At 48.2% G+C, this 26945-nt stretch overlaps 1 protein-coding gene across 4 annotated transcripts in view; it reads left to right on the plus strand.

Annotated features, from left to right (window-relative positions):
- unc13d (unc-13 homolog D (C. elegans)) overlaps positions 1–26945 on the plus strand; it is a 495771-nt gene that overhangs the window by 153444 nt on the left and 315382 nt on the right. For all 4 annotated transcript variants that reach the window (XM_038777597.1, XM_038777599.1, XM_038777598.1 and 1 more), the window contains one exon: positions 26672–26796. In XM_038777597.1, coding sequence (XP_038633525.1) covers positions 26672–26796 — 125 coding nt within the window. The remainder of the gene's footprint in view (positions 1–26671; positions 26797–26945) is intronic.

Here is a 26945-nt window from a genome sequence, read left to right on the forward strand (position 1 = left end):
TGTATATCTGCTGGTATGAAATGGGTTAACAACTACATAGTGTTGACAACCACTAGATGGCAGCACTAGATTCAGGTATATAAACTGAACTCAAAGGATCTTGGGTCTCTGTGAACCAGGTGTGACTAGACAGCAGCATGTTAGAGAGATATAGCATAGTTAGCACGTGTAGCTAAATATAATTAATATGTCTTCTGATTTACTTTATCATCAGTTATAGTTCTGTAAGAGTACACAAACTCATTAGTATTTAATTTGTTATTCATTAAATCTACCAATCTATTTTGCTTTGAATTGAAGATTGGTAGTTTCATTGAAATCTTCCCATCAGACCATTCTGGAAGTAAAGCAAGGAGTAACGACATATTCCGATCATGTAAAATAACATGGTACCAGGGTTTGGCTTCAGTAAACTAGCTAGAGTGATTTAGTTTGATCAGAAAAAGAAGAAAACCTTGTCAGCTATTCGACTGTGGAAGCATTGCAGCAAACGAATCCTTCTTCGAAGACAAACGCCTCAATGGACCACGCACTAGCTCCATGTCACTGAAGGATCACCAGTAAATTGAATGCAAATTGGAAGCTCTTTAAACAGCAATTTCAAATATATCTGGAAGCTACAGGATTAACTAACGCTCACAAAATTGCGTTGCTCTTAACAATGACAGGACAGTGTGTTATCGAAATATACAACTCTTTTCAATATTCAGCTGGCCAGGACAAAGCTAAATTTTAAGTAAATTCGATGACCATTGTAAGATCCAAACAAATGAGACATTTGAAAGCTTAATTTTCCATAAGAGATTGCAAAAACCAGAATTGTTTACTCTCTTTGTAACAGACTTAAAACTTTCTCGCTCAATCCTGTAACTTTTCAGCACTGCAAGATTCTTTAATTCGTGACCAAATTGTTTTTGGAATAAATGATGAGCACCTCAGAGAAAGACCTTTGAGACAAAAGGATTTAACGTTAGAAATCGCGATCGGAAAATGCCTAGCACATCAGCAAAGTAAGAATCAGTACCAATGGGCGGGATTCTACCGTACCGTACCCGGCGGGGTGGGGGTCCCGGCGGGACGGAGTGGCGTGAACCAGGGACCCTACAATCGAACCTGGGACCCTGGAGCTGTGAAGCATTTATGCTAACCACCATGCTACCGTGCTGCCCTCACATAGACACCCCCAATATACTGGGCGCGATTCGCCGCAACTGCGGAGATTCGCGGAAGCCGCCGTGAAAGAGGCCGTCTCTCACGATGGCTTCGGCACCCGGTCCTGGGACCTGATTCTCCCCCCGGGGCGGGGCTAGGAGCGGGACCCCGGGATTCTCGGCCGTGTGTATATAAATATCTGTATTGAGAGTACCTTTAAGAATTGGGTGTTTATTACTGCAGTGATGTCAGAGAGTGGGTGGAGCTGGGCTGTCGGTCAGATTTTTACTTCTTTTTGAGCAGGCTGCAGGGTGTGTTTTAGTTTTGTTTTCAGAGCTGAATAGTTGCCGTCACAGCCAGAAGGTGTATGAATCTCTCTCTGTACTCTAAAGACTGTAAATCGAGCCTGGTGATTTAAAACTAATAACAGTAGTGACTTTAACTTGATGTGCTTCTGGTAAAAAGTGTTTTAAGTCTTATGGATGTCAAAAAGAAGTTATTAAGGATTACTTAGTGTTGTATTCTTTGGGGGTTGTATTTGAATTGATGGTTGCTAAGATGTTCACTGTATGTTTTAAAAAGGTTAACTTGAGTTCATAGAATAAACATTGTTTTGCTTCAAAAACTACCTTTCCATTTCTGCTATACCACACCTTTGGATTGGGCCATGTGCTCCCCATACCACAATCTATTAGAAGTTGTAGGTCAGGTGAACTCCATGATACACTTTGGGGTTCTCTAAACCCTGGCCCATAACAAGAGAAATGTGAAGAATCCAATAAAGTTACAAACAATCCTCAACAAATGAATTCAGTTAAATCTGATAATGTAAAAGTAAATAACTGCCCAATTCTGTTTAAATTGGACACTGGCAGTTCAGCTAACGTGCTCTCAAGCCAGGATCTTCAAAACGCACCTGAAAAACTTCCAGCAGCCAGACGGACTACAACGGCAACTTGATTTATTCAGGAGGGTAATGCCATTTAAGTCTCAAACAAACAAGTTGAAAAAAAATTAAGACTTGACATTGTCCAAAATGACAAATCTTCACTTCTTGGCGCACAAGCATGTAAAGAATTGCATCTAGTGCAGCGTATCTATACAGCGACTGTAAATACACCAATATTGGTTGATGATATCCAGAGCATTCTGAATCAATATGCTGATGTTTTCAGAGGCATGGGTTCCAATATACAATCCTGCTAAGGAAGGATGCCAAGCCAGTGGTACATCAGCCGAGGAGGATTCCTGCTCCTGTACGAGAAAGGTTGAAGCAAGAACTCGACCGACTTCAGAACCAAGGGATAATCTCACTAAACCGACTGACTGGGTCAGTTCGTTGGTTTGCTTAAAAAAAACGTCCGGTGATCTTTGCATCTGCATTGATCCCAAAGATCTCAATAAGAAATAAGGAGGGAACACTACCCCACAGCAAGGAGATCACCAGTGAGATGGCGAATGCACGCATATTTATGAAGTTAGACACGTCGCATGGGTATTGGCAAATGCAACTTGACAACTCTAGCAGACAACTCTGCACATTTAATACACCTTTTGGAAGATTTTGTTCCAATGGTATGCCTTTCGGTATGGTATCTGCATCTGAGATATTCCACAGGATCATGGAACAAATGACGGAAGGAATAGAAGGTGTGAGGGTATAGGCTGATGACGTCATAATCTGGTCTACGACAAAAGAAGAGTATATAGAGCGACTAAAGCAAGTGTTTCAGCACATCAACAAATATGGCCTCACACTCAACTAATCTAAATGCACTTTTGGAACATCAACACTCAAATGTTTAGGAGATAAATCAAAATATCAAAATGTGTGGGAGATATGATGCCAAAATTTCAGCTATTCAAAACATGAAAGTACCTGAAGACAAAAAGGCTGTGCTCAGACTTTTAGGCTTTTGTCAACTTTTTAGGCAAGTTCATCTCCAACTTGTCAACAAGCACAACAGCTTTAAGAAACTTAATAAAGAAATCTACACCTTTTGAATGGACAGAGGACCATCAGAAAGAGTGGCAAGATTTGAAAGTTCAAAAGTTCAACTCATGACAGCACCAATACTCACTTTTTTTGATCCTTAAAGAGAAACCAAAATATCCACTGATGCAAGTCAGGATGGGATAGGCGCAGTACTCTTATAGAGAGATGACAATTCATATTGGGTTCCTGCAGCATAACCTTCAAGAGCAGTGACAGCGATGGAATGCAGATATGGCCAAATTAAGAAGGAATGACTGGGTCTATTGACAGGAATACTCAGATTCCATGATTATGTCTGTGGGCTTCCCACATTCACAGTTGAGGTGGATCACAGGCTGTTGGTCCACATTATCGACAAGGATCTGAATGACATGATGCCAAGACTTCAAAGGATCATGATGAAACCACAACAATATGATTTTAACCTCATCTACAAGCCTGGGAAAGATTTAATCATATAGCGGATGCACTATCACGCTCCATTACGTCTGTCAGTCAACCATTTGAATTCATACGTCATGTCGAAGCTCAGGTGCAGTTCTGTAGAAAACCTACCTGCATCAGATCAGAAGTTAAACGTAATCAGAACTGAAACTAAGAAGAGCGCAACACTACAAAGAGTCATTCACCACCTTCAACATGGATGGCCGAAAGAGCACTGTCCTCAGTACATAAACGTTCAGGCAGATCTGATGATCATAGATGGACTACACTTAAGACTCGACCAAATAGTAATTCCACAATGTCTTTGTTCTATGATACTTGATCAGATTCCTGAGGGACACCTCAGGATCGAGACGTGTAAAAGATGGGCAAGACAGGCAGACTACTGGCTGGGAATAAATAGAGACATAACTGACATGGTTATCACCTGTGAAACGTGTCAAAAACACCAACCTACGCAATGCAAGGAGACTCTGCAACAACACAAATTAGTTACACTCCTTGGGCTAAAATAGGAATTGACCTATTTCACTCGACTGGTCGTGACTATGTTTCAATTATTCATTACTACTCTAATTATCCTGAGGTAATGAAACTTTTGGCTTTAACTTCAAAATCAGTTATTAAAGCATGCAAGGAAACGGTTTCAAAACATGGAATACTTGACACCGCCATGTCGGACAATGGGACATGTTTTGAAAGCAATGAATGGGCCAAGTTCTCAACGCAAAATAACTTCACGCATGTCCTCACTACCTTGGTCCAACAGGAAGGTAGAGAAGGGTGATCACATTGTCAAACAGTTAATTGGCAAAGCTGTGGATTCGGCGTTGGATATCCATCTTGTGTTGTTATCCTATAGAGCTACACCTCTATCTACTAGACTTTCTCCACCTCAAATGTTGATGAATCGGGATCTCAAAACCACTTTACCGTCCATTCAACTTGGAATATATTAATTGTTGTGTATAGTCATTACTTATTTCGCTTTGTATAGATATACATCTCATCATTTATTGTAACATCGTTGTACATTTTTCTTTGCTAAACAGAAAATATGTTTAAAAAAGGGGAATGTAGTTATCTGTATATCTGCTGGTATGTAAACTGCATCATAGTGTTAGACAACCACTAGATGGCAGCACTAGATTCAGGTATATAAACTGAACTCAAAGGGTCTTGAATCTCTTCGAACCAGGAGTGATTAGACGGCAGAGTGTTAGATTAATAAGGGGATCAGGTGTTATGGGGAGAAGGCAGGAGAATGGGGTTGAGAAAATATCAGCCATGATTGAATAGTGGAGCAGACTCGATGGGCCGAGTGGCCTAATTCTGCTCCTATATCTTATGGTCTGATGGTCTTGTAGAGAATTAGAGCACAGTTAGCATGTGTAGTTAAATATAACTAATACTTCTTCTGATTTACTTTATCATCTTTATCATCAGTTATAATTCTGTAAGAATGAACAAACTCATTAGTATTTAATTTGTTATTCATTAAATATATTGGGGGAAGTGAGGGGTTCGCATGAGACTGTAAATTGGGGTGTATGAGGGGTTTGCACAGTGATCACAAATTGGGGGGTGAGGGGTATGCACAGAGTGTAAATTGGGCGAGTGTGAGGGGTTTGCATGAGACTGTAAGTTGGGGTGTGTGAGGGGTTTGCACAGAGACTGGAAATTGGGGCGTGTGAAGGGTTTTCACAGAGATTACAAATTGGGGGGGATGAGGGGTTTGCACAAAAACTGGAAATTGGGGGGGTGAAGGGTTTGCACAGAGACTGGAATGTGGGGGGTCCGAGGGATTTGCATAGAGACTGTAAAGTGGGAGTGTGTGAGGGGTTTGCACAGAAACTGGAAATTGGGAGTGTGTGAGGGGTTTGCACAGAGATTACAAATTGGGGGGGGGGTGAGGGGTTTGCACAAAAACTGGAAATTGGGGGTTCTGAGGGGGCACAGAGACAAAATGGGGGAGGGGAAGTGAGGTGTTTGGCAGACACTGTATATTGGGGTGTGTTGGGGTTTGCACAGAGACTAAAAGAGGATGTATGAGGGGTTTACACAGAGGCTGTAAATTGGGGTGTGTGAGAGGTTTGCACAGAGACTGTAAATTGGGGGAACCATAGAACATACAGTGCAGAAAGAGGCTATTCGGCCCATCACGTCTGCACCGACCCACTTAAGGCCTCACTTCCACCCTATCCCCGTAACCCAATAATCCCTCCTAACCTTTTTAGCCACCAAGGACAATTTATCATGGCCAATGCACGTAACGTGCACGTCTTTGGAATGTGGGAGGAAACCAGAGCACCCGGAGGAAATCCACCAGACACGGGGAGAACGTGCAGACACTGCACAGACAGTGACCCAGCGGGGAATCGAACCTGGGACCCTGGCATTGTGAAGCCACAGACTTGTGCTACCATGCTGGATTGTGAGGTTTGCACAGAGACTGTAAATTGGGAGGGGATTGAGAGGTTTGCACAGAGACTGTAAATTGGGAGGGGATTGAGAGGTTTGCACAGAGACTGTAAATTGAGGGGATAGAGAGGTTTGCACAGAGACTGTAAATTGAGGGGATAGAGAGGTTTGCACAGAGACTGTAAATTTAGGGGATAGAGAGGTTTGCACACAAATTGGGGGATGTGAAGGGTTCGCACAGATTGTAAATTGAGGGGCGTGAGGGGTTTGCACAGAGACTATAAATTGATGGGGTGTGAGGGGTTTGCACTGAAATTGTGCATTGGAGGGGTGTGTGAGTGATTTGCATGAGACAGTAAATTGGGGAGGGGATGTGTTTGCACAGAGTCTGTAAATTAAGGGTGTGTGAGGAGTTTGCACAGAGAATGTAAATTGAGGGTGTGTGAGGAGTTTGCACAGAGTCTGTAAATGGGAGAGTGAGCGTTTTGTGCAGAGACTGTAAATTGTGCGGGTGTGAGGTATTTGCACAGAGATTATAAATTGTGCGGGTGTGAGGTGTTTGCACACCAGATTGTAAATTGGGCGAGTGTGAGGGGTTTGCACAGAGATTGTAAATTATGGCGATTGAGAGGTTTGCACAGAGCCAGTAAATTGGGGGGATTGAGGGGTTTGCACCGGCGTTTCTGCGGATGCGAACGAGACTCCGGGAAGGTATGTTGCCTCCCGAATGCAAGGGTCCTGGATTTCTCAGAGTGGCTGCAGGATATCTAAAGGGGGAGGGTGTACAGCTAGCTATCGTGGTACATATGGGCACCAACAATATAGATTAAAAACGGGATGAATTCCTACATGTTAAATGAGGGAGTTAGGAGATAAACTAAAAAGTAGGACCTCAAAGGCAGTAATCTCAGGATTGCTACCAGTGCCACGTGCTAGTCAGAGTAGGAATAACAGGATAGACAGGCTGAAGGCGTGGCTTGAGAGATGGTGCAGGAGGGAGAGATTCAGATTTTTGGGACTTTGGAACCGGTTTGGGGGAGGTGGAACCATTATAAATCAGACAGTCTACACCTGGGCCAATGTCCTAGGGGGTTGTTTACTAGCACTGTTGGGGAGGATTTAAACTAATGTGGAAGGGGGCTGGGAACTAATGCAAGATGTCAAAGAGTAGTAACGAGCGGATTGAAAAAAAAGTCAGGAAGGAGAAAAGTGGAAGGCAGAGAAACAGATTGAACTGTGTTTATTTCAATGCAAGAGACCTAACGGGCAAGGCAGATGAACTCAGGGCATGGATAGGTACATGGGACTGGGATATTATAGCTATTACTGAAACCAGGGTGGTGTGAGGAATTTTCACAGAGACTGTAAATTGAGGAGACTAGCACATAGAGACTGTGAATTAGGGGGTGTGAGGGATTTTCACAGAGTGTGAATTGGGGGATGTGAGGGATTTTCACAGAGTGTGAATTGAGGGTGTGAGGGATTTTCACAGAGTGTGAAATGGGGGATGTGAGGGATTTTCACAGAGTGTGAAATGGGGGATGTGAGGGATTTTCACAGAGTGTGAATTGAGGGTGTGAGGGATTTTCACACAGTGTGAATTGGGGGGTGTGGGGGATTTTCAGAGTGTGAATTGAGGGTGTGAGGGATTTTCATAGTGTGAAATGGGGGGTGTGAGGGATTTTCACAGAGTGTGAATTGAGGGTGTGAGGGATTTTCACAGAGACTGTGAATTGGGGTGTGGCAGGGGTTTGCACAGAGACTGAATTGGGGGGGGGGAGGGATTTTCACAGAGTGTGAATTGGGTGTGTGAGGGATTTTCACAGAGACTGTGAATTGGGGGGGGGGGTGTCAGGGGTTTGCATAGAGACTGAATTGGGGGTGTGAGGGATTTTCACAGAGTGTGAAATGGGGGATGTGAAGGATTTTCACAGACTGTGAATTGGGGGTGTGAGGGTTTTCACAGAGACTGTGAATTGGGGGTGTGTCAGGGGTATGCACAGAGACTGAATTGGGGGATGTGATGGATTTTCACAGACTGTGAATTGGGGGTGTGAGGGATTTTCACAGAGACTGTGAATTGGGGGGGTGTCAGGAGTTTGCACAGGGACTGTAAATTGGGGGGGGTGTTGTATCACTTGGTTAAAATAATTTCTGTCGTTACTGGTTGCAAATGATCTTGAAGAGTACATGAGTCTTCGATGCAAAGTAAACAAATTTATTAAGTAACGATAAAACTAATAAATGCATTTGACATTCTACTGAACTAACTCTAGGAATGAAGAAATGAGACATAATCTTAACTACACATGGGGCGGGATTCTCCCCTACCCGGTGGGGCGGGGGGTCCTGGCGTATTGGAGTGGCGTCAACCACGCCGGCGTCGGGACTCCCCAAAGTGCGGAATTCTCCGCACCTTTAGGGGCAAGGCCCGTGCCGGAGTGGTTGGCGCTCCGCCGGTCGGCGCGAATGGCCTTTGGTGCCACGCCAGTCGGGCCCGAAAGGCCTCACCGGTCGGCGTAGGTCCGCCCATGCACTGAAGTGTCAGCGGCTGTTGACGACATGCGCAGGGGAAGGGGTCTCTTCCGCCCCCACCATGGTGAAGGAAGAAAAAGAGTGCTCCCACGGCGCAGGCCCTCCCGCCGATCGGTGGGCCCTGATTGCAGGCCAGGCCACCGTGGGAGCACCCCACGGGGTCAGATCGCCCCGCACCCCCCGCCCCTTCCAGGACCCCGGAGCCCGCCCGTGCCGCCAATCCCGTCGGTACCAGAGGTGGTTTGAACCATGCCGGCGGGAAAGGCCTGTCAGCGCGCGGGACTTCGGCCCATTGCGGGCCGGAGAATCGGCGTGGGGGGCCCACCTACCGGCGTGGCGCGATTCCCGCCCCCGCTGTCGGGGTTCGGAGAATTCGGGACACGGCGGGGCGGGATTAACGCCAGCCCCGGGCGATTCTCCGACCCCCGGGGGGGGGTTTGAGAATTCCGCCCATGGTAGCACTGCAGCATGGTGGTTAGCATAAATGCTTCACAGCTCCAGGGTCCCAGGTTCGGTTCCCGGCTGGGTCACTGTCTGTGCGGAGTCTGCACGTCCTCCCCGTGTGTGCGTGGGTTTCCTCCGGGTGCTCCGGTTTCCTCCCACAGTCCAAAGATGTGCGGGTTAGGTGGATTGGCCATGCTAAATTGCCCGTAGTGTCCTAAAAAGTAAGGTTAAGGGGGGGGGGGGGGGGGTTGTTGGGTTACGGGTATAGGGTGGATACATGGGTTTAAGTAGGGTGATCATTGCTCGGCACAACATCGAGGGCCGAAGGGCCTGTTCTGTGCTGTACTGTTCTATGTTCTATGTTCTAAAGTGTCTAGGCTGTGATCCAACTTTTCTATACTACTGCTGTCTGGCTACTCCTGTGTGGAAAGAGACCAAGAGCCTTTGGGAGCTCAGTTATATAGCGGATCTAGTGGTGGCCTCTCGTGGCAGTGTCACAGTTTTTTTTTTATAAATGTTTTTTTTATTGAGTTTTCATATTTTATATATGACAAATTACAAGTTATTAGAGAGAGAGAAAAAAAAAAAGGAAAACACAAAAATTTTTTACATGAATATTTACAGGTAAGCATCTTCATAACAATAATTGTGGCCGCCCCCTTTAGCCAGCATACATATTTTACATTCCCCAATATGGCCGAGGCACATGTTTATAGGCATTTATTTATAGTTTGGTTTTGGGCCTTGGCTTGCCATCAAACCCCCATACCGAGCCCGTAGCCCCCCCCCTCCCCCCGGCTACCTTGCCCCGATTCCCGCCCATTTTCCCCTGGTTCTTGGCCACCCGACTATTCTTCCTCATGTACGTTGGCCACAAACAGGTCCCGGAACAGTTGCATGAATGGCTCCCACGTTCTGTGGAAGCCGTCGTCCGACCCTCGGATGGCGAATTTGATTTTCTCCATTTGGAGAGATTCCGAGAGGTCGGACAGCCAGTCTGCAGCTCTGGGTGGTGCTGCTGACCGCCAGCCAAACAGGATTCTACGGCGGGCGATCAGGGAGGCAAAGGCAAGGGCGTCCGCCCTCCTCCCCAGGAATAGATCTGGCTGGTCTGAAACCCCGAAGACCGCCACTATCGGGCATGGCTCCACCCTCACCCCCACCACTTTGGACATAGCCTCGAAGAAGGCTGTCCAGTACTCCACAAGTCTGGGGCAAGACCAGAACATGTGGGCGTGGTTGGCCGGGCCTCTCTGGCACCGCTCACATTTGTCCTCCACCTCCGGGAAGAACCTACTCATACGGTTTCTCGTTAAGTGGGCTCTATGTACCACTTTTAGTTGCTTCAGGCTGAGCCTTGCGCACGTGGAGGTGGAGTTGACCCTATGCAGTGCTTCGCTCCAGAGTCCCCACCCTATCTCCATCCCCAGGTCGTCCTCCCATTTCCTTCTTGTTGCGTCCAGTACGGTGTCGTCCCTGTCTACCAGTCGGTCATACATGTCACTACAGTTCCCTTTCTCTAGGATACTTGCGTCCAGTAGGTCTTCCAATAGTGTCTGTCGTGGCGGTTGTGGGTACGTCCTTGTCTCCTTTCGTAGGAAGTTTTTGAGCTGCAGGTACCGTAGCTCGTTCCCCCCAGCTAGCTGAAATTTCTCTGTCAGTTCGTCCAGTGTTGCGATCCTGTCGTCCGTGTATAGGTCCCTGACTGTCAGTGTCCCCCCGTCCTGCCTCCACCTTTTGAAGGTGGCGTCGGTCAGTGCTGGTTTGAACCTATGGTTGTTGCAGATGGGAGCCTTGTCCGACATTTTGTACAGGCCAAATTGCTGCCGCAGTTGGTTCCAGGATTGGAGGGTGGCTGTCACCACTGGGCTGGTGGAGTGTTTTTTGGGTGGGGATGGGAGTGCTGCCGTGGCGAGGGCCCGGAGGGAGGTTCCCATGCAGGAGGCCTCCTCCGCACGCACCCACTCGGCTTCTGGCTCCTGGATCCATCCCCTTACTCGCTCGGCTGTTGCCGCCCAGTGGTAGAATTGTAGATTCGGGAGGGCTAGCCCCCCCCTGGATTTTGTTTTTTGTATGACCTTCTTTGGGATCCTAGCATTTTTACCCGCCCATACGAATGCCATGATATGTTTGTCCAGCGCTTTGAAAAAGGCCTTGGGGATGTAGATCGGAATGGATCTAAACAGGAAAAGGAACCTGGGCAGTACGTTCATTTTGATCGTCTGGACTCTCCCCGCGAGGGAGAGCGGGAGTGTGTTCCATCTTTGCAGGTCCTTTTTAACTTCCTCCGTCAGGCTGGTGAGGTTCCATTTGTGGACCCCTTTCCAGTCATGGGCTATTTGGATCCCCAGGTAGCGGAATTTATTTCGGGCTTGTTTGAACGGCAGGCCCTTTAGCGCTGCCCCCCCCCCCCCCTTGCGGGTGTACTGGGAAGATCTCACTTTTGCTCATGTTGAGTTTGTAGCCCGAGAAGGCTCCAAACTCTTTCAGGAGCGCTATGATTCCGTCCATGCTGCTTTGTGGGTCCGAGATATAGAGGAGCAGATCATCCGCATAGAGTGAGACTCTGTGCTCTCTACCTCCCCTTCGGATCCCCCTCCAATTTTTTGCTGCCCTGAGCGCGATTGCTAGCGGTTCGATTGCTAGTGCGAACAGCAGCGGGGACAGTGGGCATCCTTGTCTGGTGCCCCTGTGCAGCTGGAAGTATTGGGAGTTGGTATTGTTGGTCCGTACACTCGCCATGGGAGCGTTGTATAGGAGCTTTACCCAAGCGGTGAACCCTGTTCCAAGCCCGAACCGCTCCAGTACCTCTATGAGGTATTTCCATTCGACTCTGTCGAAGGCCTTTTCTGCGTCCAGGGAGACGATCACCTCTTGTGTTCTCTCCCCGGAGGGGGTCATTATCACGTTCAGCAGGCGCCTGATGTTCGCGGTAAGCTGTCTACCTTTGACGAAGCCCGTCTGGTCCTCTGTGACCACCTCAGGTACACAGTCTTCTAGCCTTTTGGCTAGGATTTTGGCCAGTATTTTGGCGTCTGCGTTCAGCAGGGATATGGGTCTGTATGACCCACATTCCGTTGGGTCTTTGTCTTTCTTAGGTATCAGCGAGATTGAGGCCTGTGCTAACGTGGGTGGCAACGTGCCCCTAGCTAGCGAGTCTGTGAACATCTCCCGCAGGTGCGGGGCCAGCGCTGTCGCAAATTTTTTGTAGAAGTCCGCCGGGAATCCGTCCGGTCCCGGCGCCTTCCCCGTCTGCATGGAGCTAATGCTCTCCATGATCTCTCCCAGTGCTAGTGGTGCTTCCAGATCCCGTTTTCTACCCTCTCCCACGACTGGTATGTCCAGTCCATCAAGAAACCGGTTCATCCCAGCCTTCCCCGTTGGGGGCTCCGAGGTGTATAGCTCTTGGTAGAAGGCCTTGAAGGTTTCGTTAATCCTCTCTGGTTCTGTTTCCCACGTGCCTCTGGTACCTCTGATTTGCGCAATTTCCCTGCTGGCTGCCTGCTTTCTCAGCTGGTGTGCCAACAGGCGGCTGGCTTTGTCTCCGTGTTCGTACAGGGCCCCGCGTGCCTGGCGGAGTTGGTGTACTGCTTTCCTGGTGGAGAGCAGGTCAAAGTTCCTTTGTAATTCTTTTCTCTCCGCCAGGAGCTTTACGGTCGGGGCCTCGGAGTATTTACGGTCTACCTCCAGTATGGAGTCGACCAGCTTCTGCCTAGCCACCCTTTCCTCCCTATCTCTTTGCGCTTTGTAGGCAATGATTTCCCCTCTTAGTACGGCCTTAAGCGCTTCCCAGAACGTGGAGGATGAGACCTCCCCGTTTTGGTTGTTCTCCGTGTATTCCGCTATGGCCCGCGCTATCCTTTCGCTGAAGGCCTTGTCAGCTAGTAAGGCACCGTCCAGCCTCCATGTGGGGCGCTGGGCCCTTCCCGTCTCCAGCCGCACGTCCATGTAGTGTGGGGCGTGGTCTGATATCACAATTGCGGAATATTCCACCTTGTCTATCCCTGGAAGCACCGTTTTCCCCACCACAAAGAAGTCAATTCTGGTGTACACATTGTGTACTGGGGAGAAGAAAGAGAATTCTTTCTCCCCCAGGTGGGCGAATCTCCAGGGGTCCACTGCTCCCATCTGCTCCATATAGTGACTGAGTTCCCTTGCCATGTTTGAGGTTTTCCCCGTTCTGGAGTTTGATCTGTCCGTCTTTGGGTCCTGTACACAGTTGAAGTCCCCCCCCATGATTAGTCGGTGCGTCGCTATGTCCGGGATTTCTGCCATGGTCTTTTGGATGAAGCTCGTGTCGTCCCAGTTGGGCGCGTACGCTGACCATGACATACCGTCCCCCTGGGTCCGTAACCGTCTTTGTCGCCCTAAACATTGTCCTCTTGCCAATCAGGATCGCCACCCCCCTGGCCCTTGCCCCATAACAGGAATGATAGGTTTGTCCCACCCAGCCCTTTCTTACCCGCAGTTGGTCCTGCTCCCTCAGGTGCGTCTCTTGGAGGAAGACTATGTCGGCCCTCATGTTTCTAAGGTGGGTGAGGACTCTAGATCTCTTCACTGGGCCGTTAAGTCCCCTTACGTTCCAGGTGACTATTCTGGTGGGGGGCTTCTGCCCCCTTGCTCCTGTGGGGTTAACCATATTTGTCCGGTGGACGCGCCCCTGCCCTCTGGGGTTTCCCTTTGTTAGGGGGCCGTCCAGGATGTCCACTATCACTGCTCTCCCCATGCGGTCGGGTCCCTGCGCTCCGGGGTTCCCCCTTGTCCCGGGGACACCCGCCATGGCCGTCCACTGTGTGTCCGCCACGCGGGTAGTCCCCTGCACTCCGGGGGGCCCCTTCACCCACAGACCGTACTGGGTGGGTGCTTGCAGCGGTTCCCTGTTTCGAGCCCTTGTCCGTGGCACTTTGTGGCCCTATTCCCTTTCTGGCCTCTTTTGTCCCTTCGTCCCTGCATTTCCCCTCCCTGGTCTCTCGCCCCCGAGTGCCCCCCCCCCGCTCTATCCCTTTTCCCCCCTCCCCTGTATACCCCTCCATTGCCCCTCTCTCCCCCATTCCTGTCCCCATTTGCTCTCCCACCTTTGATGGGTGATCCCCCCCCTCCCCTGCCTGGCGCCTTCCCCCCTGTTGGGAGTGCGCTGCGGCCCTGCTCTGTTGCGCGCCCCCGTCGCTAGCTTTCCTGCTAGCACGGTGGCTCCCCTCTCGGAGGTTGCTGTCCCGCTTCTCCTCTCCCCTCTCCAGTACTCCCGTTCCCTCGTGCCGGGGCCTGGCCTCCCACCTGGAGCGGGCCCTTGGGCATTGGGTTGTTTTTCGTTCTGGGTGTTCCTGCCAGGGGGGAGGGGGCTGGCTTTGCCTCGCCCCTCCCCACCCCCCCGTTGGCATGACGTTTCTCCTTGCCATGGGCCCCTCGTCCCTACTTCCCATGGCGTTTTTCCAGTCCGTGCTCCTCGACGAATCTATTCGCCTCGGCAGGGGCTGTAAAGAAATATTCCTTGTTTTGGTATGTGACCCAGAGTTTTGCTGGGTACAGCATACCAAAACGTACTTTGTTCTTGTAGAGAGCTGCTTTCGCTCTGTTGAACTCCGCCCGTCTCTTAGCTATGTCCGCTCCAAGATCCTCGTAGATTCGGATGGCGTGCCCGTCCCATTTGCAGGCTCTATTCTCCTTGGCCCAGCGCAGGATTGTCTCCCTATCCCGGTACCGGTGCAGTTTGGTTATAACTGCTCTCGGTTTTTCCCCTTCCTTGGGCTTCGGGCGCAGTGACCGATGAGCTCTGTCCATTTCCGGTGGGGTGGGAAAAGTTTCCCGCCCCACTAAGGAGGCAGTGTCACAGTTAATCACTCTGATTAACCCTTTAGTTACATGTCTGTCTACATATCATTAAATCCCCCTTTTTTAAATATTTCTTGCTTGGTAACAAGGAAAAATGGATAACAATATGAGAGATAAGAACATGATATGTATGACTAATATGCACATGAAATATAAGAAACAAAATATTCATAAGTGCAGTCTGTTGGGTTTCCTTCTTCTTGAATACCTTCTCAGAGTACAAGGTGGAGAAGTCAATGTTTTGATCGTTCTCTGTTTGTCATCACGATATGAACTGTTAATCATCATGTCTTGGAAGATGGCTTCATTGAATGGCAAATGAGGAAAAATTTGTTGTGGGCGTGTGATTTTCTGAAGTGCCCGATGATTTCTGCAGAGAATATTGCCATCAGAGGTCTTGAGTATGTAAGATCTGGGTGCGGCTTGTCGAATGATGACAGCTGGAACAGACCAACCTCCATCAGGTATCTTGATCCTAACGGTGTCTGCTGGAGATAGTGAGTCCAGATTGGTTGCATGTCTGCCATAATAATATTGCTGCTTATTACAAAGCTGTTGCATCTTCTGTATTGCCGGAAGGTAATCTGGATTGGGTAGTTGTGGAGCCGGAAGCATTGTTCTCAGGTCCCTGTCCATCAGCAGCTGAGTTGGTAACATTCCAGTCGATAGCAGAGTTGCACGATATGAGTGTATTGTTCAGTAAATATCGGATGCTGAATCCGAGGCTTTGTTGATTAGCTGTTTGACTATGTGCACCCCCTTTTCAACTTTACTGTTTGACTGCAGGTAGTGTGGATTAGAAGTGATGTGCTTGAAGTTATAGAGTCTGGTAAACTCAGTCCAGTCTTGACTGTGGAAGCACGGTCCGTTGTCAGTCATAACAGTAGTTGGTATACCATGACGAGAGAAAGTTTGCTTGCATGCTTTGATCACGGTCTTGGGAGGTGAGGTCTGACAGCTTCACTACTTCTGGGTAATTTGAGTAATAGTCAGTGATGATATCATAGTCACAACCATTGGAATGGAATAGGTCAATGTCCACTTTAGCCCAAGGAGAGGTTTCCAACTCGTGTGGTTGAAGAGTCTCCTCACACTGCGCCGGTTTGAACTTTTGACAGGCCTCGCATCCCAAAACCATGTCAGTGATGTCCCGATTTAAGCCAGGCCAGTAGACGGCTTGCCTAGCCCTTTGTTTACATTTTTCTACTCCGAGGTGTCCCTCATGAATTTGATGAAGTACCGTGGGCCTGAGACACAGTGGAATGGCTATCCTAACAAGTCCTTTGCAATAGTCAGAGGAGACTATAGTCAGGGGCACAAATAGGCGCTTCTGTGGACGTGAAAGAGACTCCAGGATGGTATGTAGCCTTCCTGGTGCCAGGGTCCAGGATGTCTCCGAACGGGTAGCGGGGATCCTGAAGGGGGAGGGCAAACAGGCAGAGGTCATTGTACATATTGGTACTAACAACATAGGCAGGAAGGGGCATGAGGTACTGCAGTAGGAGTTCAGGGAGCTACGCAGAAAGTTAAAAGACAGGACGCCTATGGTTGTAATCTCGGGATTACTCCCTGTGCCACGTGCCAGTGAGGCTAGAAATAGGAAGATAGAGCAGCTAAACACGTGGCTAAACAGCTGGTGCAGGAGGGAGGGTTTCCGTTATCTGGACCACTGGGAGCTCTTCCGGGACAGGTGTGACCCGTATAAGGACGGGTTGCATCTAAACTGGAGAGGGATAAATATCCTGGCCGCGAGGTTTGCTAGTGTCACACGGGAGGGTTTAAACTAGTATGGCAGGGGGGTGGGTACCGGAGCAATAGGTCAGAAGGTGAAAGCATTGAGGAAGAACTAGGGAATAGGGCCAGAATGGCTCTGAGGCAGAGCAGACAGGGAGATGTTGCTGAAAACACAGGGACTGGTGGCCTGAAGTTTTAATGCAAGAAGTATAACAGATGAACTTAGAGCTTGGATTAGTACTTGGAACTATGATGTTGTTGCCATTACAGAGACCTGATTGAGGGAAGGACAGGATTGGCAGCTAAACATTCCAGGATTTAGATGTTTCAGGCGGGATTGAGGGGGTGTAAAAAGGGTGTGGCAGAGTTGCGCTACTGGTTAGGGAGAATATCACAGCTGCATACGGGAGGACACCTCAGAGGGCAGCGAGGCTATATGGGTGGAAATCAGGAATAAGAAGGGTGCAGTCACAATGTTGGAGGTTTACTACAGGCCTCCCAACAGCCAGCGGGAGATAGAGGAGCAGATAGGTAGACAGATTTTGGAAAAGAGTAAAAACAACAGGGTTGTTGTGATGGGAGACTTCAACTTCCCCAATATTGACTGGGACTCACAGTGCTAGGGGCTTAGTTTGTAAGGAGCATCCAGGAGGGCTTCTTAAAACAAAATGTGGACAGTCCAACCAGGGAAGGGGCTGTACTGGACCTGGTATTGGGGAATGAGCCCGGCCAGGTGGTAGAAGTTTCAGTAGGGGAGCATTTTGGGAACAGTGACCACAATTCAGTAAGTTTTAAAGTGCTGGTGGTCAAGGATAAGAGTGGTCCTAGGGTGAATCTGCTAAATTGGCTAATTATAACAATATTAGGCTGGAACTGAAGAATCTGGATGGGGGGCAGATGTTTGAGGGTAAATCAACATCTGACATGTGGGAGGCTTTCAAGTGTCAGTTGAAAGGAATTCAGGACCGGCATGTTCCTGTGCAGAAGAAGGATAAATAGGGCAAATTTCAGGAACCTTGGATAACGAGAGATATTGCAGGCCCCGGCAAAAAGATAAAGGAGGCATTTGTCAGGGCTAAAAGGCTAGGAACAGACGAAGCCTGTGTGGAATGTAAGGAAAGTAGGAAGGAACTTAAGCAAGGAGTCAGGAGGGCGAGAAGGGGTCATGAACGTCATTGGCAAATAGGGTTAAGGAAAATCCCAAGGCTTTTTACACATACATAAAAAGCAAGATGGTATCCAGGGAAAGGGTCGGCCCACTGAAGGATAGGCAAGGGCATCTATGTGTGGAGCCAGAGGAAATGGGCGAGGTACTAAATGAGTACTTTGCATCAGTATTCACCAAAGAGAAGGAATTGGTGGATGTTGAGTCTGGAGAAGGGTGTGCAGATAGCCTGGGTCATATTGAGATCCAAAAAGACCAGGTGTTGGGCGTCTTGAAAAATATTAAGGTAGATAAGTCCCCAGGGCCTGATGGGATGTACCCCAGAATACTGAAGGAGGCTAGAGAGGAAATTGCTGAGGCCTTGACAAAAATCTTTGGATCCTCACCATCTTCAAGTGATGTCTCGGGGGACTGGAGAATAGCCAATGTTGTTTCTTTGTTTAAGAAGGGTAGCAAGGATAATCCAGGGAACTACAGGCCGATGAGCCTTACGTCAGTGGTAGGGAAATTACTGGAGAGAATTCTTTGAGACAGGATCTACTCCCATTTGGAAGCAAATGGACATAGTAGTGAGGCAGCATGGATTTGTGAAGGGGTGGTCATGTCTAACTTGATCGAGTTTTTCGAAGAGGTCACAAAGATGATTGATGCAGGTAGGGCAGTGGATGTTGTCTATATGGACTTCAGTAAGGCCTTTGACAAGGTCCCTCATGGTAGACTGCTACAAAAGGTGAAGTCACACGGGATCAGGGGTGAGCTGGCAAGGTGGATACAGAACTGGCTGGGTCATAGAAGGCAGAGAGTAGCAACGGAAGGGTGCTTTTCTGATTGGAGGTCTGTGACTAGTGGTGTTCCGCAGGGCTCAGTGCTGGGACCTTTACTGTTCGTAGTATATATAAATGATTTGGAGGAAAATGTAACTGGTCTGATTAGTAAGTTTGCAGATGACACAAAGGTTGGTGGAATTGCGGATAGCGATGAGGACTGTCAGATTTAGATCGTTTGGAGACTTGGGCGGAGAGATGGCAGATGGAGTTTAATCAGGACAAATGTGAGGTAATGCATTTTGGAAGGTCTAATACAGGTAGAGAATATACAGTGAATGGTAGAACACTTGAGAGTATTGAAAGTCAGAGAGATCTAGGTGTACAGGTCCACAGGTCACTGAAAGGGGCAACACAGGTGGGGAAGGTAGTCAAAAAGGCATACGGCATGCTTGCCGGGGCATTGAGTATAAGAATTGGCAAGTCATGTTGCAGCTGCATAGAACATAAGATAAGAACATAAGAACTAGGAGCAGGAGTAGGCCATCTGGCCCCTCGAGCCTGCTCCGCCATTCAATGAGATCATGGCTGACCGTTTGTGGACTCAGCTCCACTTTCCGGCCCGAACGCCATAATCCTTAATCCCTTTATTCTTCAAAAAACGATCTATCTTTATCTTAAAAACATTTAATGAAGGAGCCTTTACTGCTTCACTGGGTAAGGAATTCCATAGATTCACAACCCTTTGGGTGAAGAAGTTTCTTCTAAACTCAGTCCTAAATCTACTTCCCCTTCACCTGGTGCTGTAAGACTTCTTACTGTGCTCACCCCAGTCCAACGCCGGCATCTCCACATCATTACTTCCCCTTATTTTGAGGCTATGTCCCCTAGTTCTGCTTTCACCCGCCAGTGGAAACAGCCTGCCCGCATCTATCCAACTATTCCCTTCATAATTTTATATGTTTCTATAGGATCCCCCCCTCATCCTTATGAATTCCAGCGAGTACAGTCCCCGTCTACTCAACCTCTCCTCGTAATCCAACCCCTTCAGATCTGGGATTAACCTAGTGAATCTCCTCTGCACACCCTCCAGCGCCAGTACGTCCTTTCTCAAGTAAGGAGACCAAAACTGAACACAATACTCTCGGTGTGACCTCACTAACACCTTATACAATTGCAGCATAACCTCCCTAGTCTTAAACTCCATCCCTCTAGCAATGAAGGACAAAATTCCATTTGCCTTCTTAATCACCCGTTGCACCTGTAAACCAACTTTTTGCGACTCATGCACCAGCACACCCAGGTCTCTCTGCACAGCAGCATGCTTTAATATTTTATCGTTTAAATAATAATCCCATTTGCTGTTATTCCTACCAAAATGGATAACCTCACATTTGTCAACATTGTATTCCATCTGCCAGACCCCAGTCCATTCACTTAACCTATCCAAATCCCTCTGCAGACTTCCAGTATCCTCTGCACTTTTCGCTTTACCACTCATCTTAGTGTCATCTACAAACTTGGACACATTGCCCTTGGTCCCCAACTCCAAATCATCTATGTAAATTGTGAACAATTGTGGGCCCAACACTGATCTCTGAGGGACATCTGCCAACCAGAGAAACACCCATTAATCCCTACTCTTTGTTTTCTATTAATTAACATAGAACATAGAACATTACAGCGCAGTACAGGCCCTTTGGCCCTCGATGTTGCGCCGACCTGTGAAACCACTCTAAAGCCCATCTGCACCATTCCCTTATCATCCATATGTCTATCCAATGACCATTTGAATGCGTTTAGTGTTGGCGAGTCCACTACTGTTGCAGGCAGGGCATTCCACGCCCTCACTACTCTCTGAGTAAAGAACCTACCTTTGACATCTGTCCTATATCTATCTCCCCTCAATTTAAAGCTATGTCCCCTTGTGCTAGACATCACCATCCGAGGAATTAGACTCTCACTGTCCACCCTATCTAATCCTTTGATCATCTTGTAGGCCTCAATTAAGTCACCTCTTAAACTTCTTCTCTCTAATGAAAACAGCCTCAAGTCCCTCAGCCTTCCCTCATAAGATCTTCCCTCCATGCCAGGCAACATTTTGGTAAATCTCCACTGCACCCTTTCCAATGCTTCCCCATCCTTCCCATAATACGGCGACCAGAATTGCACGCAATTTTCCAAATGCGGCCGCACCAGAGTTTTGTACAGCTGCATCATGACCTCATGGCTCCGAAACTTACTCCCCCTCAACCTGGATGGCAATTTTCAGGGATCTATGTACATGGACACCGAGATCTCTCTGCTCATCCACACTACTAATAATCTTACCATTAACCCAGTACTCTGTCTTCCTGTTACTCCTTCCAAAATGAATCACCTCACACTTTTCTGCATTAAACTCCATTTGCCACCTCTCAGCCCAGTTCTGCAGCTTATTTATGTCCCTCTGTAACTTGTAACATGCTTCCGCATTGTCCACAACTCCACCGACTTTAGTGGCATAAGCAAATTTACTCACCCATCCTTCTACGCCCTCCTCCAGGTCATTTTAAAAATGACAAACAGCAGTGGCCCCAAAAAAGATCCTTGTGGTACACCTCTAGTAACTGGACTCCAGTCTGAATATTTCCCTTCAACCACCACCCTTTGTCTTCTTCCAGCTAACCAATTTCTGATCCAAACTGCTAAATTATCCTGAATCCCATGCCTCTGTATTTTCTGCAATAGCCTACCGTGGGGAACCTTATCAAATGATTTACTGAAATCCATATACACCATATCAACTGCTTTACCCTCATCCACCTGTTTGGTCACCTTGTCAAAGAACTCAATAAGGTTTGTGAGGCACGACCTACCCTTCACAAAACCGTGTTGACTATCTCTAATCAAATTATTCCTTTCCAGATGATTATCCTATCTCTTATAAACATTTCCAAGATTTTGCCCACAACAGAAGTAAGGCTCACCTGTCTATAGTTACCGGGGTTGTCTCTTCTCCCCTTTTTGAACAAGGGGACAACATTTGCTATCCTCCAGTCTTCTGGCACTAGTCCTGTAGACAAAGATGACTTAAAGATCAAAGCCAAAAGCTCAGCAATCTCCTCCCTAGCTTCCTAGAGAATCCTAGGATAAATCCCATCCGGCCCAGGGGACTTATCTATTTTCACTCTTTCCAGAATTGCCAACACCTCCTCCTCATGAACCTCAAGCGCTTCTAGTCTAGTAGCCTGTATCTCAGTATTCTCCTCGACAACATTGTCTTTTTCCTGTGTGAATACTGACAAAAAATATTCATTTAGCTCCTCTCCTATCTCCTCGGACTCCACACACAACTTCCCACTGCTGTGCTTGACTGGCCCTATTCCATCAGGGCCAGGAGACTTGTCTACCTTTAGCCCCATTAGCTTGCCCTTCACTATCTCCTTAGTGATAACAATGCTCTCAAGGTCCTCACCTGTCATAGCCTCATTTCTATCAGTCGCTGGCATGTTATTTGTGTCTTCCACTGTGAAGACCGACCCAAAAAACCTGTTCAGTTCCTCAGCCATTTCCTCATCTCCCATTATTAAAACTCCCTTCTCCTCCTCTAAAGGACCAATATTTACCTTAGCCACTCTTTTTTGTTTTATATATTTGTCAAAACTTTTACTATCTGGTTTGATATTCTGAGCAAGTTTACTCTCATGATCTATCTTACTCTTCTTTATAGCTATTTTAGTAGCTTTCTGTTGTCCCCTCTAGATTTCCCTTTAACTAAAGATTTCCCCTTCCACTAACACTATACTACCTAACTAAGGTAGTAAAACAGGGACAGAAGCAAAAGGAAGGGGGTAAGTGTTAGGCAGAGAAGCCGTAGTCAAAAATAAAAAAGGGCAACACTACAAGGTACAATGACTGAGGGGAGCTCAGTGAATAGACCCAGTAATACTAAAAGGAATAAAACTGGAAGTCAAAACATTAATGGTAAGCGACGCGGCTGGTTGTTACATGAAGATATGGGTTGAACGACAAGGAAATTAGGAGAAAAGTTAAGAGGAAATATAACTTAGGAGAGGTTACTGATCGAGGTGTTAAGGTTCAAAACAGAGGTATAAAAGCCAACATAAGTGTACTTTACCTGAATGCTGGTAGTATTCAGAATACTATGATTTAGTGGCCATTACTGAAATATGGTTAAAGGATGGTCACGACTGGGAGTTAAATATCCGAGAGTATCAAACTATTCGGAAGGACAGAGTGGCTGGTAAGGGAGGTGGTGTAGCTCTGTTATTTAAGGATGACATCCGGGCAAGGTTGAATCTATTTGGGTGGAAATCAGGAATAGTAAGGCGAAAAAGTCACTGATAGGAGTCGTCTACAGGCCACCAAATAGTAACATTATGGTGGGGAAGGCAATAAACAAAGAAATAACTGATGCATGTAGAAATGGTACAGCAGTTATCATGGGGGATTTTAATCTACATCTCGATTGGTTTAACCAGGTCGGTCAAGGCAGTCTTGAGGAGGAGTTTATAGAATGTATCTAGAACAGTATGTAGTGGAACCTACGAGGGAACAAGCAGTCCTAGATCTTGTCCTGTGTAACGAGACAGGATTGATTCATGATCTCATAGTTAGGGATCCTCTCGGAAGGAGCGATCATAATATGGTGGAATTTAAAATACAGATGGAGGGTGAGAAGGTAAAATCAAATACTCGTGTTTTGTGCTTAAACAAAGGAGATTACAATGGGATGAGAGAAGAACTAGCTAAGGTAGACTGGGAGCAAACACTTTATGGTGGAACACTTGAGGAGCAGTGGAGAACCTTCCAAGCGCGCTCAGCAAAGTTTTATACCAACAGAAAGGAAGGACGGTAGAAAGAGGGAAAACCGACCGTGGATATCTAAGGAAATAAGGGAGAATATCAAATTGAAGGAAAATGTATTCAAAGAGCAAAGATTAGTGGGAGACTAGAGGACTGGGATTTCGTAATGTTCAATTCTCGGCTTGGGTCAATGTCTGTGTGGAGTCTGCATGTTCTCCCCATTTCTGCCAGTGTTTCCTCCGGGTACTCCGGTTTCCTCCCACAAGTGCCGAAAGACGTGCTGTTAGGTGAATAGGACATTCTGAATTCTCCCTCATAGTACCTGAACAGGTGCGGATTGTGGTGACGAGGGGATTTTCACAGTAACTTCATTGTAGTATTAATGTAAGCTTTCTTGTGACAATAATAAAGATTATTATTAGAAAGTGTGAGATTTGGGGAGGGGTCTCTGTTACAATGTGTGAGATTTGGGGAGGGGTCACTGTTACAATGTGTGAGATTTGGGAAGGAGTCACTGTTACAATGTGTGAGATTTGGGAAGGGGTCACTGTTACAATGTGTGAGATTTGGGAAGGGGTCACTGTTACAGTGTGTGAGATTTGGGGAGGGGTCTCTGTTACAATATGTGAGATTTGGGAAGGAGTCACTGTTACAGTGTGTGAGATTTGGGAAGGAGTCACTGTTACAGTGTGTGAGATTTGGGAAGGGGTCACTGTTACAGTGTGTGAGATTTGGGGAGGGGTCTCTGTTACAGTGTGTGAGGTTTGGCGAGGGGTCACTGTTACAGTGTGTGAGATTTGGGAAGGAGTCACTGCTGCAGTGTGTGAGGTTTAGGGAGGGGTCTCTGTTACAGTGTGTGAGATTTGGGGAGGGGTCACTGTTACAGTGTGTGAGATTTGGGGAGGGGTCTCTGTTACAGTGTGTGAGATTTGGGGAGGGGACACTGTTACAGTGTGTGAGGTTTGGGGAGGGGTCTCTGTTGCAGTGTGTGAGATTTGGGGAGGGGTCTCTGTTACAGTGTGTGAGATTTGGGAAGGAGTCACTGCTGCAGTGTGTGAGGTTTAGGGAGGGGTCTCTGTTACAGTGTGTGAGATTTGGGGAGGGGTCACTGTTACAGTGTGTGAGATTTGGGGAGGGGTCTCTGTTACAGTGTGTGAGGTTTGGGGAGGGGTCTCTGTTGCAGTGTGTGAGATTTGGGAAGGAGTCACTGTTGCAGTGTGTGAGATTTGGGGAGGGGTCTCTGTTACAGTGTGTGAGATTTGGGGAGGGGTCTCTGTTACAGTGTGTGAGATTTGGGGAGGGGTCTCTGTTACCGTGGGCGGAATTCTCCGCTCCTCACGTGGGAGAATCGTGGGAGGTCCGCTCTTTGACGTTTTGACGGCAGCCCGCGATTCTCCGATCCCGATGGGCTGAGCGGCCTGCCGTTCGCGACCGTTTCACGACGACGTGATATGCCCGTTTGGGGCTTGTGGTGCGCCTAGAAGGGAATGAGCACCACGACTGTGTGCCCACCGATCGTCGGGCCGGCGTCTCAATCGGATGCACTATTTCCCCTCCGCCGCCCTGCAAAATCAAGCTGCCACGTCTTGCGGGGCAGCTGAGGGGAAGACGGCAACCGCGCATGCGCGGCTGACGTCTTTAGGCGCGTCAGCCGCGTCAGTTTCAGTGCGCCGGGCCTTGACGCCAGCAACAAGGCCCCACGGCCGAGTTTCCTGGCACAGGCCTCCTATCCCCCCGGGGAGGGGAGAATAGGGGCCGGGAGAGGCCTCCGACGCCGTCGTGAACCTCTCCGGGTTTCAAGACGGCGTCGGGCCTCTGGGAGAATTTCGCCCAGTGTGTGAGGTTTGGGGAGGGGTCTCTGTTACAGTGTGTGAGATTTGGGGAGGGGTCTCTGTTACAGTGTGAGGCTTGGGGAAGGGTCACTGTTACAGTGTGTGAGGTTTAGGGAGGGGTCTCTGTTGCAGTGTGTGAGATTTGGGTAGGGGTCACTGTTACAGTGTGTGAGATTTGGGGAGGGGTCTCGGTTACAGTGTGTGAGATTTGGGGAGGGGTCTCTGTTACAGTGTGTGAGGCTTGGGGAGGGGTCATTGTTGCAGTGTGTGAGGTTTGGGGAGGGGTCTCTGTTGCAGTGTGTGAGGTTTGGGGAGGGGTCTCTGTTGCAGTGTGTGAGATTTGGGGAGGGGTCTCTGTTACAGTGTGTGAGAGTTAGGGAGGGGTCACTGTTACAGTGTGCGAGATTTGGGGAGGGGTCTCTGTTACAATGTGTGAGATTTGGGGGGGTCACTGTGACAATGTGTGAGATTTGGGGAGGGGTCTCTGTTGCAGTGTGTGAGATTTGGGAAGGGGTCTCTGTTACAGTGTGTGAGATTTGGGAAGGAGTCACTGTTACAGTGTGTGAGATTTGGGGAGGGGTCTCTGTTGCAGTGTGTGGGTTTTGGGGAGGGGTCTCTGTTACAGTGTGTGAGGTTTAGGGAGGGGTCTCTGTTGCAGTGTGTGAGGTTTGGGTAGGGGTCTCTGTTACAGTGTGTGAGGTTTGGGGAGGGGTCTCTGTTGCAGTGTGTGAGGTTTAGGGAGGGGTCTCTGTTGCAGTGTGTGAGGTTTAGGGAGGGGTCTCTGTTGCAGTGTGTGAGGTTTGGGGAGGGGTCTCTGTTGCAGTGTGTGAGGTTTAGGGAGGGGTCTCTGTTGCAGTGTGTGAGTTTGGGGAGGGGTCTCTGTTGCAGTGTGTGGGTTTTGGGGAGGGGTCTCTGTTGCAGTGTGTGAGGTTTAGGGAGGGGTCTCTGTTACAGTGTGTGAGATTTGGGGAGGGGTCACTATTACAGTGTGTGAGAATTGGGGAGGGGTCACTGTTACAGTGTGTGAGATTTGGGGAGGGGTCTCTGTTGCAGTGTGTGAGATTTGGGGAGGGGTCACTGTTACAGTGTGTGAGATTTGGGGAGGGGTCTCTGTTACAGTGTGTGAGGTTTGGGGAGGGGTCACTGTTGCAGTGTGTGAGATTTGGGGAGGGGTCTCTGTTGCAGTGTGTGGGTTTTGGGGAGGGGTCTCTGTTACAGTGTGTGAGATTTGGGGAGGGGTCTCTGTTACAGTGTGTGAGGCTTGGGGAGGGGTCTCTGTTACAGTGTGTGAGGCTTGGGGAGGGGACACTGTTACAGTGTGCGAGATTTGGGGAGGGGTCTCTGTTACAGTGTGTGAGGTTTGGGGAGGGGTCACTGTTACAGTGCGTGAGGTTTGGGGAGGGGTCACTGTTACAGTGCGTGAGGTTTGGGGAGGGGTCTCTGTTGCAGTGTGTGAGATTTGGCGAGGGATCTCTGGTATGTTCACATGGTTTTGAATTGTTATAGGGCTTTCGATTAATTGCCTGACTTCTGTTTCCCTTGGCAGCAAGATGAATTAGCCAAGTCGTTCATGTCTTTCCTGGACTATGGAATCTCAATTCTCCAGAAATACAGAGATGTTTTTCCAATGACTGACCCCAAGTCTGCTGAACATCAGCAATCTTTACTCAGGTGAGACATTTCTATAAATCATTCTGGACCGTCTTATCGAAGCAAAACATGAACATCCCTGAACCTCACACACTGTAGCAGAGACCCCTCCCCAAAAACCCACACACTGTAGCAGAGACCCACCCCAAACCTCACACAGTGTAAAAGTG

Source organism: Scyliorhinus canicula, chromosome 18 (genome assembly GCF_902713615.1).
Source record: "Scyliorhinus canicula chromosome 18, sScyCan1.1, whole genome shotgun sequence".
Classification (NCBI taxonomy): Eukaryota; Metazoa; Chordata; class Chondrichthyes; order Carcharhiniformes; family Scyliorhinidae; genus Scyliorhinus; species Scyliorhinus canicula.